General features: G+C 41.3%; 2 protein-coding genes across 2 annotated transcripts in view; both read right to left on the minus strand.

Moving 5' to 3' along the window:
• Window positions 1–2,916, minus strand: LOC311238097 (uncharacterized protein). Its single transcript, XM_084326075.1, has 4 exons — window positions 2,654–2,916; window positions 2,303–2,407; window positions 1,624–1,725; window positions 1–739 (listed from the first exon to the last, which is right to left on the minus strand). The coding sequence occupies exons 1-4, from the start codon at window positions 2,912–2,914 to the stop codon at window positions 650–652; spliced, it is 558 nt and encodes a 185-aa protein (XP_084182201.1). The 5' UTR covers window positions 2,915–2,916; the 3' UTR covers window positions 1–649.
• A 2,780-nt stretch (window positions 2,917–5,696) lies between these two features.
• The window catches only part of slc4a2b (solute carrier family 4 member 2b), a 113,907-nt gene continuing 105,359 nt past the window's right edge, over window positions 5,697–14,244 (minus strand). Inside the window, exons 23-24 of the mRNA XM_084326583.1 lie at window positions 8,630–8,803; window positions 5,697–6,700 (exon numbers count right to left, since the gene is read on the minus strand). Coding sequence (XP_084182709.1) covers window positions 6,620–6,700; window positions 8,630–8,803 — 255 coding nt within the window. The 3' untranslated portion in view covers window positions 5,697–6,619. The remainder of the gene's footprint in view (window positions 6,701–8,629; window positions 8,804–14,244) is intronic.

The raw sequence follows: 14,244 nt of genomic DNA on the forward strand, positions 1-14,244 counted from the left end.
ATTACATTTTTTTTTATTTAAAAAGTACATTTGATATGATAGTCTACAAAAGGAAAAGTACCAGTATGCAATATTTTTTTGCAATATTATTACAGTAGTACATCAGTGCTAGGAAGCATTAATAACCTCTATAAAATGTTAAAGGATACAGTATAGGTTCAGAAATCTAGAAGCCACAAATGATTAACATTGCATGGCAGATGGCTTGGCGAGATCACAAGATCAGGCTTCAAGTTATGCGCTTGTGCCCCGAACCAATCAGCATCCTTTGAAGAACTACAGTATTGGCAGCTATGGGCCGTGGTTTAGATCCAATCACCTGTCGTGTGTTCTTTTAAAGCGCCCATTCCAACAGTTTCAGGGTCAGGTTAACTAATGATGCCATTCTGAAAGACAGAATGTTGTCTTTAGGAACACTTACAAATGTAAACATTTACTTTTGAAATACAGTGGTGTAAAAGTATAAAATTGCCCCCAGAATTTAAAACACTCATGTAACAAAAACACGTAGCTGAGTTCAGTACTTGTCTAAAAGTACTCAGTTCCTTTAGACCCCTGCATACTGTATAGCCTACTAAATGAGGGCAACTCAGTTGTACTGTGTTCAGTCAAAACTATGCACAGGGCCCCTCGGCCATTGTCCCCTTATTCACTGTAACCCTTTTGTTGCTAGAAGAGTAGCGGATCCACTGCTGTAGCCCATGTTGTTACAGTGGTCCACTCTCGCTGTCGTCATGTCCTGTCATAAACACAAATAATATTCTGCTTAATTAATTTCCTTTAAAGGGGAACTATTTTACTATTTCTTTCACTATTTGGGCACTTTTACACAATTCCTGTGAGTCTATGGAACACCTCTGTAATATATATATTTTTTTTATTCATTGTTTTGTATTTCTAATCAAGTCCTCAAAAACAGCATTTTTCTACCTCAAGATTTCGAGCTGTTTTGAGCCTGGGCTCCTAAACCACTGCGCCGGGCCTGCTGAGCGTCGTGTTCGCCTGAACATTAACATGCAGCAGTGACTATATGACATCACATATAGGCACATTTTCAAACGACTCAGTTCAGTGAGGGTGAATATTGTGAGAGGAGAATTGGAAGAATGCACCAATATGAGAATTTTGAGACATAGATCATATTAATATAAGTTCACATAGCTAGGAAACAATGCTAAACACTCAAAAAGGCCATTTATAAGATAGTTCCCCTTTAAGACATTTTGTCATTGTGACTTGATGTGATGTAAGTCGTTGAAACCATTGGTTCATATTCACAAAGCTTCTCAAAGTAGTAGTACTGATCTAGAGTCAGCTTCAGTCTGTTAGTTTGAATAAGGTCACGAAGACTAGCGTTCCTGGCCACTGATCTAGAGTCAGCTCCAGTTTGTCAGTTTGAATACAATACGGTCACGAAGACTATAGTGTTCCTGGTCACTGATCTAGAGTCAGCTCCAGTCTAGTTAGTCTGAATAAGGTCATTAAGACTAGTGTTCCTGGTCACTGACTGGAGGTCAGCACTCTATTTTTCTCTCTACTACTCTACTATTGTGGGAAGCGTTGTGAATATGGGCCATTGTCTGTAGAGGTCCCAGCAAAGACTATGCCATCAGACATACAAACCTTTGTGAGAGCCGGCTTGTGGACACAGTGGATATATGGCTTAGGAGTTGGCTCTATTTCACCTGCGTATGTCTTGAAACAAACTGTGCAGTCAATCAGTGGCTGTGGATCACACAAACAAATACCACAAGCAAGTCAGAACAAGCGAATCAGACTCGATCACATTCCATTATTCCAGTTAGAACCCCCCCCCCCCCCCCTCTTTCCAGGTTTATTAAGTTCAAGTTTCTTTATTAGTTGTACAGAATGCTTTTGCATTTTTTTATGAGCTCCTGGGAGTGTGCTAGATAAAAATTGATAAAAAGTATAAGATAAGATAAGATAAGATATTCCTTTATTGATCCCCTTGGGATAGAAAGTCAAAAGTACGTAAGCAAAAAAGTGTTCAGTCAATATACATAATGTATAATATACAATACAGAGTCAAAAAGAGTAACAGTGAGTTACAGTACAATACAGTATACAGTACAATGCAGAAATGGGATGAGGTACAAATCTCTGCCAATAAATATAAAGTGTGTTAAAGTGTCTAAAGTGAGTAAAGTGCGGTGAGTGTTTATTTAAAGTGAGTGTGTGCGTGTGGATGTGTGTGCTGTGAGTGTAGCTGTGAGTGTAGTTGTGTATAGTTGTGAGTTGTGAGTGTGCTGTGAGTTACTTGATTAATTCATAAAGAACTCACTCGGTCGTTTCTGAACCGGCAATGTGTGGAGTCCACGGTTCCTTTTGCACACACGGTGGCTTTTAAGTAGAAATTGTGGTAGTTGTAGCTCACGCCGAATCCAGGCTGAGGAGAAAGAAGGGATATTATCACATTCTGAATCACTCTCCACAACGCTTTATGGCGTGTTCATAGCTACTATATGATGGCTGAAAAACTGTTCCTGAGGAGTTGTTTGTATAATCCATCAACATCAAAGCTCAGGGAAACTGTACAGGTAAGTAACACAACAACACAACAGACATGAACACTCATGAACAACAGACTCCCACACCAGTACACCACCCGGCCGTGTGTCGTATTGCACAGTACCTCAATTTCCGATCTCACGAGACCCCTGAAGTAGAGGAAATGATGCTGGACCCCAGCGTGAGAGCGGAGTTGCTCTAAAGCCAAGTCCACTCCTTTCTTGTAGGTATCGGGGAGGCTATCGTAAGTCCCCTGGGCCTCGGTGGAACACAGCAGAGCTCCGGCACTGAGCAACAACAGCAACAAAGCAGCCATGTTCCTCACTGCGCTTGTACAACGATGATACTGTTCTGTGGGCCACCCACTTGAGCACTGGGGCCACATTTTCAAACAAGACAGAGCTAGCCCTCTCTGCTTTTGGGAGGAGATAAGAGTGTTGCAACACTTTAGTACAATCTGCTTTAGTCATTCCTTTGGTCTTCTTGCTCAAACAGAAATCAGTTTGTTACATTCTTATGAGTGACTTAAAGGGGCACTTCACCAAAAAACAATGCTGATTTATTTTGCACATAATCTCACACACATTTGAAAACTCAACAGTTTTGCACACATGCATTTAGTTAGGTAGTTATCGAGAGTAAATTAGTTTGAATATGGCCACCAGTGATGTCATCGGGGGCATTGCATCCTTGTGTTGTGTTAATCACAGCTCCATGAAATGATGTAGATGAAAGAATAGCTACCTTATCATTTAATTTATCTGTAATTAACACAACACAAGGATTCATCGTCCCTGATGTAATCACTGGTGGTCATATTCAAACTCATTTACTCAACTTCATTTACAAACTAAATGAATGTGTGCAAAACTGTTATGTGCAAAATAAATCAGCATTGTTTTTCTGTCAGGTGCCCCTTTAAAGTAATAATTGTACAAAATAATTTCCCACAACATTCCATAATTTCCAAGTGGTAACCACTCTCAATTATACACAAGTGGTTATCAATACAAACCGCCCCCCAAAAAAAGAAAATCACCCCACCCCACCAAAAAGAAAACAGTCACATTAAATAGAAAATTTACTTTATTTGTCATCAATATTTTTAAGCATTTATGTACAGGGAACATCAGCAACAACCACTGTGTCTTTGTATTGCGTGTGGAAATGGAATGAGAATATAGCGTATCAGCCTTTGAAAGAGTTTCATCAGATTGGGTACACAGGACATCCTCACTCCGACCACAGGCACAAATCGCAAAAACATAACCTTTCAGGTGTGCCTTTTTTTCCTTTTCTTTTCTATTGTTGAATTCTATGAGTCTATTAGCTTCCAATAGCCGGTAGCCATTGCGGCGTCGTCATTATAATGATAATCTCATGCTGTATATGCGGGATACACCTGAAACAGTTGTAAAACTGACATTGCACTCCACCGCCCCTTCTACACAAATAGCTCTCTATGTGCAACGGTCATGACCAACTCCTGTAGGCACATACTGTACAACTTGTGTTGTTTACACACAATTTTTTTTTAATTCATGACATTCTGCAAAATATTTGTCAAATATTGTTTATTGTTTATTTGGAGCCCCACTTCTGCCCGGGGTCCAAAAATAATAATAAACAAAAGAAAACAAATAATGAGCAATAATGCTGTTTATTGCAGCGGATAGATGATACTGTTTGACCATAAGTTAGATTTGTGGGGTTATATCTCAAAAGTGCCTACTAACTTAACATGAGCGTTACATACATTTGAGTATGTACAGTACATACATGTTACATACATCCCACAGGCTTAGCGTATAAAACACATGATAAAACATAAGAGTACATATAGCACGGGTGGCACTAGAGACGTTCTGTGACATGTGACATTGACAGGAACAAAGTCCATGACCCCGATAAGACTATGATGAGATGGACGGGGGGGCAGTGCCAGTGTTTTTTGACATGTGGGTTCCAAATAACTTTCGTCTTCGACACAAAACTCAAGGCGCCCTTCTTTTTCCATAATCTTTTACCATTACTAAAAAAACGTTACTCCGTTCATGTGGTGTTTAAGACACATTTTCAGATACTCTGAAAAGTAGATTTTTTTGTATGAAGGCAAGAATGACTTGGTACCTATACATGTCAAAAAGACTGGTTCGGGTCAGATGGAGAAAAACAGTTACTTCACACACAGTCCAATTAATGTTAACGGGTACATTCACAACTTCTGCAACAGACAAAATCTATTCATAAAAACATGTTTCTTTTTTTTCTGTTTCCTTCTCAGCAATGCACGAGTAAAGAGATTGTCTACACAAATGAAGTGGCAATTTGGTCAGTAGTACGATTGACGACAGTAATGAATTGTTTTACGCGACTGATCCTAACAATTAGTCCATGAAGTTACTAACATACAAGAGCTTTAGCATTAACATTTCGATACATGATGGAATGACGAAAGATAGAAATTAAAATGAAGAATTAATACCGGCTGAACCCCCCCCCCCCCCCCCTTCCCCGGCACACCTATAAAAATACAAACTCACACAACACGGTTAGGAAAGTGAGATGACTGAACTCATTGTGATTGTTCTGACCACAAACACTATTTACATAACACATTTGGCACTTTAACAGAGAAACAAATAAATTAGTGCTCCCCCCGATAAACTAACAAGCACATCTCCAACACACCAAACATGAATTCAAGTGACCAAAACATAACAGACCAATTTCTTTCATTATTGCCCTTTTAGTTAGGCAGTTAGTTGACCTTAAGAGGGGATTCAGCAAAGAAGCTGTTCGAAAAGAACGAGTTTAACTGAAACATGTGAAATTGTGAAATTCAACACCATAATGTTGAGTATATGTAACTCTGTCTGTCTGTACTTCACAAATGTGTTGGGATGAGTAGCGATTAAAAACGCATTACAGTACTCACTGTAGTAAAAAGAAAGGGAAAAAAACTGTACTTTTCTTCAACTTTTTTTGGTACCACTACACTTTATGTTTCACAAGACCGCCCTCTGCTGGTGGCTTTCAAACCAATACAGGTAAGGAGGACACCAGCAGCAAAACCATCTTCTAAGGCAACACTGACGTTTTTTTTATAGCCAAATACATAATAGCCCCCCCCCCCCCCTGCAAAAAAACAGACTTTAGGATAAAATATAAAACATTGATTACATAAAAGTGAGATATTAGTAAAAAGAATTATATGGATTTGATGTATTCTTTTCAAAAGTGCTGAGAGCTTCGAGTGGCTGCAAGGTGAATAGCCGTCTAAAGCGTTTAAACGTCTACAATAAGGCAGAATGGACTAGATTTCTTTTCAGTATGCGTTTCCTTTCCTTCATAAGGCGCTTAGTGAGCAAAACATTAAGAAAAAAAAAATGACAAACTCGAATAGTAATAATACCTCAATATTGTTAAATAAGGAATGTATCCCAAAATATCCTCCACATATTCAATGTGAATCAAAGCAAACTTTACAGGGTCGAAAAAATTAATCATCATCCCGACAATCTATCCAGCTACTGTAATTGCATTAGATTTTGCACGTTGAGAACACACTTGTTCTTTGATTTATTTGGAAACCTATCCTCCCCTTAAATAGAAAGAAAAGGTAGACATGTGATAGATACAGTATATTATGAAACCGTTGACGACCGTTTAAAGTCTCATTCTTCGTGCCACAAAGTGATTCTCCCTGTGCAGGTTAAGAGTGATACCAGTTCCCGATAGCCGGCAGATAAATAAAAACAACGTCCTTATCTTCTTGTGATATAGAGGTGGGATTGGAGCCTGCTGGGTGGTGGAACTGTTCGCGTGACCTAAGGTATCTTTTGAGAGCTTGACCGCTTGTTCTCCGCTTATTGATCTCTCAGGACCAGACCTGTGTACACTATCGTCTCAGTTATGGTTGAAAAGATAGGGGGGGGGGGGGGGGGGTTCTCAAGTTCACAAGCCTCGCTGCTACCGGGTTCGTTCGTTAAGGTGGGGGCTGGGTTTATTTCATTGGCTGGTCAGAGTGATTGACAGGTTCGTATGTCCACTGGGGACAGAGATTTGGTGTAGTGGCGGTGATCGCCCGTTACACTGGCATGTGCATCTCGGAGTATTCATCGTGACCCTCCCTCTCGTCAAACTTGGGCTCCGCGTCGTCTGCGTCAAGCTGGGACAAAGAAAGAAAAGAAAAACATACACAATTGAGACAGATAACAGCAGCAAACTTCAATCATAATGGTCAGGTTCTATCAAGTCATTTCAAATTAAGTCATTTCAAATTATATATACATATATATGATGCGTGTTATCCTCCTAAATACAACTCTCTTTATTGCCGTTTGCCATAAACCTCCTCTCACCTCCAGGTCACATGTCTCTCTGTCACCCGTCATCTACGTCTAACTGCCACCTGCTCTTCACAGGTCTTACTCAACTATATAGATGTGGAATACAATCTATATCAATATCTATATCAATCATGGCCTAGAGCAGGTCGCAGCTTTCATGAAATGGGTACTCATTTATTTAATTGATTAGAACTTTCTGTCATTGTGTGTGCCATATATTTGAACACATTGGATGCCAGACCCGGGATAAGTCGGGTTAACTCGCCATCGCTTGAGCGCCAAACCCGAGAAAAGTCTGGTTTTAATCGTTATTTCTTTTATTCATTATATCCATTCATAATTCATCCATCCAGCCTGATGTTGTCATTGGGAATGGGTCTGAGATCGCAAACGGCCAATACCGCCGCCTAACGCCTTGCGGCCGCTATTGCACTCAATTTGAAACGATGTGGTTTGTTTTCTGGGCCGAGCTGCGGCGTGTGGGCGGGGTCTAAACACTCCGGCAAGACAAGCGCTTATAGGGATGGCATCGACGAGGGTCCCCGCCCCTGTTCATGTTCAATGCTGGATTACGTTGGACACACGATCAGTATTTGGAATGGCGATCAGATAATTGGATTATTCTTTTTGCAGTACATCATAGATAAGGACTATAATGTTATCAATCTTGCATTGATCTGAAAATTTTTCCCCGTGATCGGAGCGTGTGTCTGTAATGTACTGTACTGTGTAGTGTATTCCGTTGGTGGCGATCGAAGCATAGAAAAATTACCCCCCCCCCCCACCCTTTCTTGCATGCATGATGAAACATAATACCGATAATCTAGCGTTGATTTCAGATTGATTATTGATCCAGACGAGAAATGGCACGATTTATAATGAAATGCAGTAAATGTTTCCCGGGATTACACAGAATCACTCTAAAACTATACTCATATTCACCACGGTATAAAACGGAAATGTATGGATGAAAAAAAAATCAGTTTTTTTTTATCAATTTATTCAATTTATCCATACTTTCTGGATACATAAAAAGTGTACTTTCAGAAAATAAGTATACTTTATTATTATTATTTGTATTTGTTTCACTTGGGGACTTTAACCTTGGGGACATAACCATTGGGGGTGGACTAATTTTATGTGATGCATCAGTAGGAGGAGGATGTCACTTCAGATGAGGTAGTAGAGAGAGAGAGAGAGAGAGAGAGAGAGAGAGAGAGAGAGAGAGAGAGAGAGAGAGAGAGAGAGAGAGAGAGAGAGAGAGAGAGAGAGAGAGAGAGAGAGAGAGAGAGGTGTGTGTTGTGGAATAATGATCCCCTCCCCCTCAAACAATCTCCCAGTCATGTTCCAACCCCCCTCCCATTACCCTCCCCCATTCATCCACCTTTTGTCTCTCACCTGATACCATCCACCCCCCCCTTTCTAACTCCCCCTCTGCCCCTCCCGGCCCCCCTCCAATCCAATACCTGGGCCACCCTATGCAGAATCCCTTTCTCTCTACTATAAAGACCTATGTTTTACTGGATTCTCGAGCTCTTTGGAGGGAGGATACTAGGCCTCGTCGTCACTCCTGGAGTCATCCAGCAATAACTCTCGATCTATTTGTACTCGATACTCCGTTTGAGCTAAATAAACCTGTGTTCTACATCTGACCGAGTACATCCTTACTCATGGTAAATTCCTCCACGGTGTGTAACTGTGTGTACAGTATAAAGCCAGCTCAGAGCGCCTCCCGGTGGCTGACTTACACATATAATCTCTCTGGCGTTGAAGATGCGCGGCAGGATGAACCTCCGGACGGGGACGGTCATGATGAGGACGAAGGGGAAGGCCAGCGAGGCGTCGGTGTTCATGACGGCCCACAGCGCAGCCAGACACACCATCTGGATGCCGGTGAACAGGTGCATCCGCAGCGTGCGCACCTGGAGGGAGGAGCGCAGTCAGTGGGGGAAGCAGAGTGACATGTTGTTGTGGACGGCCATCTTCTCTGTGAGCGATGATGCAAGGAAATGTGATTATGAACATTTAGATAAACATCTACTGTAGAATTATATCAACTGACAACGGCAATCAGTCATTTTCCCTTTTTAAATATTGATTTTGTTATGAGAAAAACAAAATCCTGTGTCAGTTCAACCTTAATTGACACATGCACGCACACGCACACACACACACACACACACACACACACACACACACACACACACACACACACACACACACACACACACACACACACACACACACACACACACACACACACACACACACACACACGTGAGTGAGCCCTCATCAGTGCGATTCATTCTTCTCTTTTATTTTCATTTCAGGTAGTTGTACCGTAAGAGAATTGAAGGCTGGCATCTGTAAATGCAGATGTAAGTACTTTATTCTTATTTTATGATCATTATTATTATTATTATTATTATTATTATTATTATTATTATTATCATTATTTTCTTTCCAATGAAATGAAAATCAGAAAATAAGTGGTATATGATGGAAAATATGAAAGTCAATGCTTGAAGGAAAATGGACATCGGAAAACAGTTTTATTTTTATTTATTTACTGTTCTGTAAAAGTCTTGTCGAATGTAGTGTTTTATGCTTTGTGTGGACCACAGGAAGACTAGTTGTTGTCATGCAACAGCTAATGGGGATCCTAATAAACTCAATAAACTCAATTCACCCTTCGCTAAACCCCTCCCTTGAGCAACCGATAGTCCAATGATAGCTTGGAAACCGTATTTGGACATCAGACACAGGTAATCTTCAAAGCATTTAGTCCTCGCGGCAATTGACCTAGTTACCAGTGGTGAATATGGTTGAACGTTGTTTGCTCTGGCAATTAGCTGGCAAAATTGTTGGCAGACTAACATTAGCTATCATTATATGATGTTGATATACTGCTAGTAGCCAGCTAACAGAAGGCTGTAGAGCTAGAGGAGCGGAGCACATCATTACTGAATGTAGACAGACATCCCTGCTGCAGCTTTAAAATACCCCATGGAACAGGAATGCAAGGTTGCTCTTTCACTCCTGTGCCTTATTAGTCCATGGGCCAGAGGCCAAAATTTCACTTGTCGGTGCCACTCACGGTGAATAAACGTACATATAATTTTTTCAAAGATCTATGTCTGTAGATGATATTTTTGTATGATAGCCCTTCCAGAGTGGTAGCTTAATCTTAATTATCAAGTCATGAAGTATACCTACCCCCTCAGGAAATTGCATTTCAGATGCTGGCGCATATCCTGTTTAGACTCACGTAGAGGACATCTGTCAATGTTTCACAATATTGTGTTTGGTATCATTTTAAAGGGGACTATGTAATCCTTCATTCAAGCTAAGATGTGAATCTTTCTGACCAATATAGAGGTCACTGGAGCTCTTTGAACAGTCAACAACACACATTTGTACACGATTTTCGCCTAAATGATATACTATCTTTTAGCCTTGTGTCATCTAGGAGCAATAGGGACACAAAATACAAAATCTACAACACTCTCAGGACCATAAGGATTCAGGAAATGTATAATATGCCTATACTATTTCTTATCAGGGGTGATTGTGAGCCTTAAATTAGAAGAGCGGTATTAGGCTCCTATTAAAACTATACAGAACAGCCACTAGGATAATGTCACAAAGTGGTCTGTCTTTATCATACATATACAGGAGCAACAGGGGCACAAAATACAAAATCTACAACACTCTCAGGACCATAAGGATTCAGGAAATGTATAATATGCCTATACTATTTCATTGTTACGGGTCATTGTGAGCCTTAAATTAGATGGGCATTATTAACTGGGTCAGATAAGGTCACAAACTGGTCTTTATCTTGACTTAATCTCCATTTGATTACTTCAGATGTTGTATCAAATGGTGATTTCTGTGTAGAAATAGAAAACTGTGAGCAAGTGGAAACTGTTTCCCAATAGCCACTAGATGGCACTGTGCCGGACTATTACTGAAATTCTGCATAAATATAATGAGAGAGAAAGTACCTGTGTTCTTGATGCTGTCTTCAAACAAGGTAATGTACATTGAAATGATAATCTCAAATAAAATATCCAAATATTTGTATGAATACGATTGTGGAGAGCATAGGGTGTGGTCTTTGTCACCAATGGTCATTGTTTGTGTTGCATGTTTACAGATAACATTCCACATTGCTAAGGCTGAAGACTGAGGCTAACGTCAACACATTGTGGAAGCATCTTTGTAAGTTTGGTTAATGTAGGCCTACATGATTTATGTTTTGAAGAGTTGACTTAGCTATTTTTGTATGAACAGAAGAATAGCCTCACATTTACATATGTCTATATATGTTATACATATTTTCATGTCTGGTCATTTTTAGCATGGTGTTATTGTGAAAAATCATAATTTATATTATCCTTTGTTTCATCACAATTTACTCAAGCCTAGTAACAGACACTATTTCTGCCACTGAATATATTCCCTGAGATCCATAGAAGTTTGTTCAAGGTAGGCCTACATGATCTATGTTTTAAAGAATTGACTGTAACTTATATTGGTATGAAAAGAAGAGTTGCCTTTACAATTTTGTGTGTTATCATAATTTCACATGGCTACATCTGATCTTGTATATTGCAGTTGAAACTGCCTGACTATGGCCACCGGTGAAAAAGCAAGTAGCAACCCACCACCAAAGCAACCACAGGGAGAGTGCATCATCCATTGTTCTGATGATCAAGATCAGCTGGTTTCTCCAAACAATCCTGACTCCTGGAAAACACTGATCAGGGCAGCTCAGATACGAAAACATGCACCAGTTTTGGAACTGGCAAAGGACATTCCTGAAGGACAGATTCCAGCAGTCTACTACCACAGAAATTGTCGCAGTATCTTCACCATGAAGAAAGATCTTGACCATATCCTTGAAAAAAAATTGACAATACCCAGTAGCTTTGCTGAAGAGAAAGAATCGAAAAGAACTGCTCGACGTGCCTCAAGTACCTCTAGGACATATCCCGCAGAGTGTATCTTTTGCCAGAAGACTTCCAAATATCTTAAAGGACGGAAGACAAGAGAATTACTGATACAATGTGTCCAATTGCGTGCAGATGCAAAAATCAGGAGTGCAGCACAAAAGAAAATGGACAGCAGAATTCTTGCCATAGTGAGTAGAGACCTTGTCGCAGCTGAAGGGCACTACCACACGTCATGCTATAAAATATACACCAAAGAGGTCTCCAAAGAAGAGGTTGCCAACACTGAAGATGGTGGTGCTGCTGATGATGATGCCCAGTATGAAGCTGCTGTGAAACAGTCGTACAATGAGCTGTACCTCTTCATCAGGACAGAGATGTTTGGCAATCCACATGTGATGACAATTACTAGTCTCACTTCTAAACTGGTGTCTTCAATGAAGTCCCAAGGAATCGCCCAAGTCAATGAATCAACCACAAAGCACATGAGACGAAAACTGGAGAGTGAATTTGTTGGAGCCTTGCACATCATCTTTGATGCCAAGGGAAAACTCCTCCTCTATCCAGATAACCTGTCCATGAATGAACTTGCCAAAGAAAACCAGTCTCTTGAAAAGTGCTAGTGCCCAAGATGTCATAGCCAACACAGCCATCAAGCTGAGAGAGGACATCAATAATCAAGATGTTCCTCAAGCCTGGCCACCTGACATCAAACCAGAAGCAGAATGTCCTGTCATTCCAGAATCCCTTAGAGTCTTCCTGTGCTATCTACTCTCTGGCACTAATGATCCTGATCATGCATCCCAGAGAGTTTTGCGGCTCATACAGTAATTCGGCCATGACATGGTATATGCAGTGACAAGTGGAAGGATCAAACCGTCCAAGCACATCGTTTTGCCATTCAGTGTCAAGTCATTGACAGGGAATGTAGAGCTGATAAACATCCTCAACCGACTTGGTCACAGTGTGTCCTACTCACAGATGGAGGAAATCGACACTGCCTTGTGTCTGCAGAAACTCTCAGCATCAGGAAGTGACATTGCCTTACCAAGTAACATCCATCCTGGTGTATTCACAACTTTAGCCTTGGACAATATTGATCGTCTTGAAGAAACCATCAGTGGAGAGGGAACATCTCACAGAGTCAATGGGATTGCTGTGCAAGCAAAGACGGTCAACCCAGTCCCTGTCCAACCCATGCCCACTGTTGCCAAAACAAAGCAGAGAAGCATTGACTCATCCCAGCCAATGTTACCAACTTACAACGCTGGACAACGGGCTGGGCCACCACAAAGCAAAAGTGCAGATGCTGATACTGCTGCCAATACTCAGCTTGCCAGAGAGAAGAACCTTGTTTGGGTCCTAGCAAGAATGTCACAGCAACTGGACCGGCTTCAACATCCTGACTCGCGGTGATATGACAGTCATCCCTGACAGTGTAGGCTATCTGCCTACCATGAATGCTCCAGCGACACTAATGTCTACTGTCAATGAGGTGCTTAACCAGTCACTAAGCATCATGCAGTGCTTAGACCTGACAAAGATTGTCTGTGTCTTTGACCAAGCCCTGTATGCAAAGGCTGTTGAGATCACATGGAAACATGCTGGCAAGTTCCAGAATATCATAATCAGACTTGGGGTATTTCACACCATCTGCACACTGCTGGCAATCATAGGAAAGCGTTTCCAAGATGCTGGACTCAGTCTGGCATGATCGCAGAAGGCTCCATTGCTGGGGTAATGGGTGGCCGCAAGTACAACAGGGCAGTGCGACTACACAAGCTCTTGTATGAGGCTCTCATGCGACTGATATGGAAGGGTTTCCTCTCTTGGTTGGAAACAACTCACATGAATGAGATGGTTTATTTGGATGAAACACTGAAGGTAATTGACAGCCTTGGGGAAAATGTCTCACAAGCCACTTTGAAGGAAGCCCTCGAGAACAGCTCTTGTGCACGCATCATAGAACTGTTTGAAGTCTACCACAAGTTCCTCAGAGGTGGGAACAGCAGCCTCTCCAGCTTCTGGGTGTCCTATTTGGACATGGTCGAAATCTTGCTGGGGCTCATTCATCCGAGCATCCCGAGAGGGAGACTGGATGCTACACTTGGCAAGCATTCGAGCAATGATCCCATGGTGCTTTGCCTATGACAGGATGAACTACGCACGCTACCTCCCCTACTACTACGCCCAGATGTCTCAGCTGTACATCACACACCCAGATGTGTACACAGAATTCATGAAAGGAGGCTTCTCTGTCCAACTGGGCCCCACTAATCCCTTTGGCAGGATCCCAGTTGACCAAGCTATAGAAGAAACAGTGAACAAAGACACCCAGACAGCTGAAGAGACGAAGGGATTCAGCTTGAAGTCAGGAGCTGTGGCCAAGTATTACCTAACCGCTGAGT

Source organism: Notolepis coatsorum, assembly GCF_963971535.1.
Source record: "Notolepis coatsorum genome assembly, chromosome: 12".
NCBI classification, from domain to species: Eukaryota; Metazoa; Chordata; class Actinopteri; order Aulopiformes; family Paralepididae; genus Notolepis; species Notolepis coatsorum.

Excerpts from the sequence above, each read along its gene's own strand:
- LOC311238097 (XM_084326075.1), bottom strand. The coding sequence starts at position 2,914 with ATGTGGCCCCAGTGCTCAAGTGGGTGGCCCACAGAACAGTATCATCGT. Across the intron at positions 1,726-2,302 it reads GCCGGTTCAGAAACGACCGA|CCACTGATTGACTGCACAGT; the intron begins GTGAGTTCTTTA and ends TGTGATCCACAG. Across the intron at positions 740-1,623 it reads ACAAGCCGGCTCTCACAAAG|GACATGACGACAGCGAGAGT; the intron begins GTTTGTATGTCT and ends TGTTTATGACAG.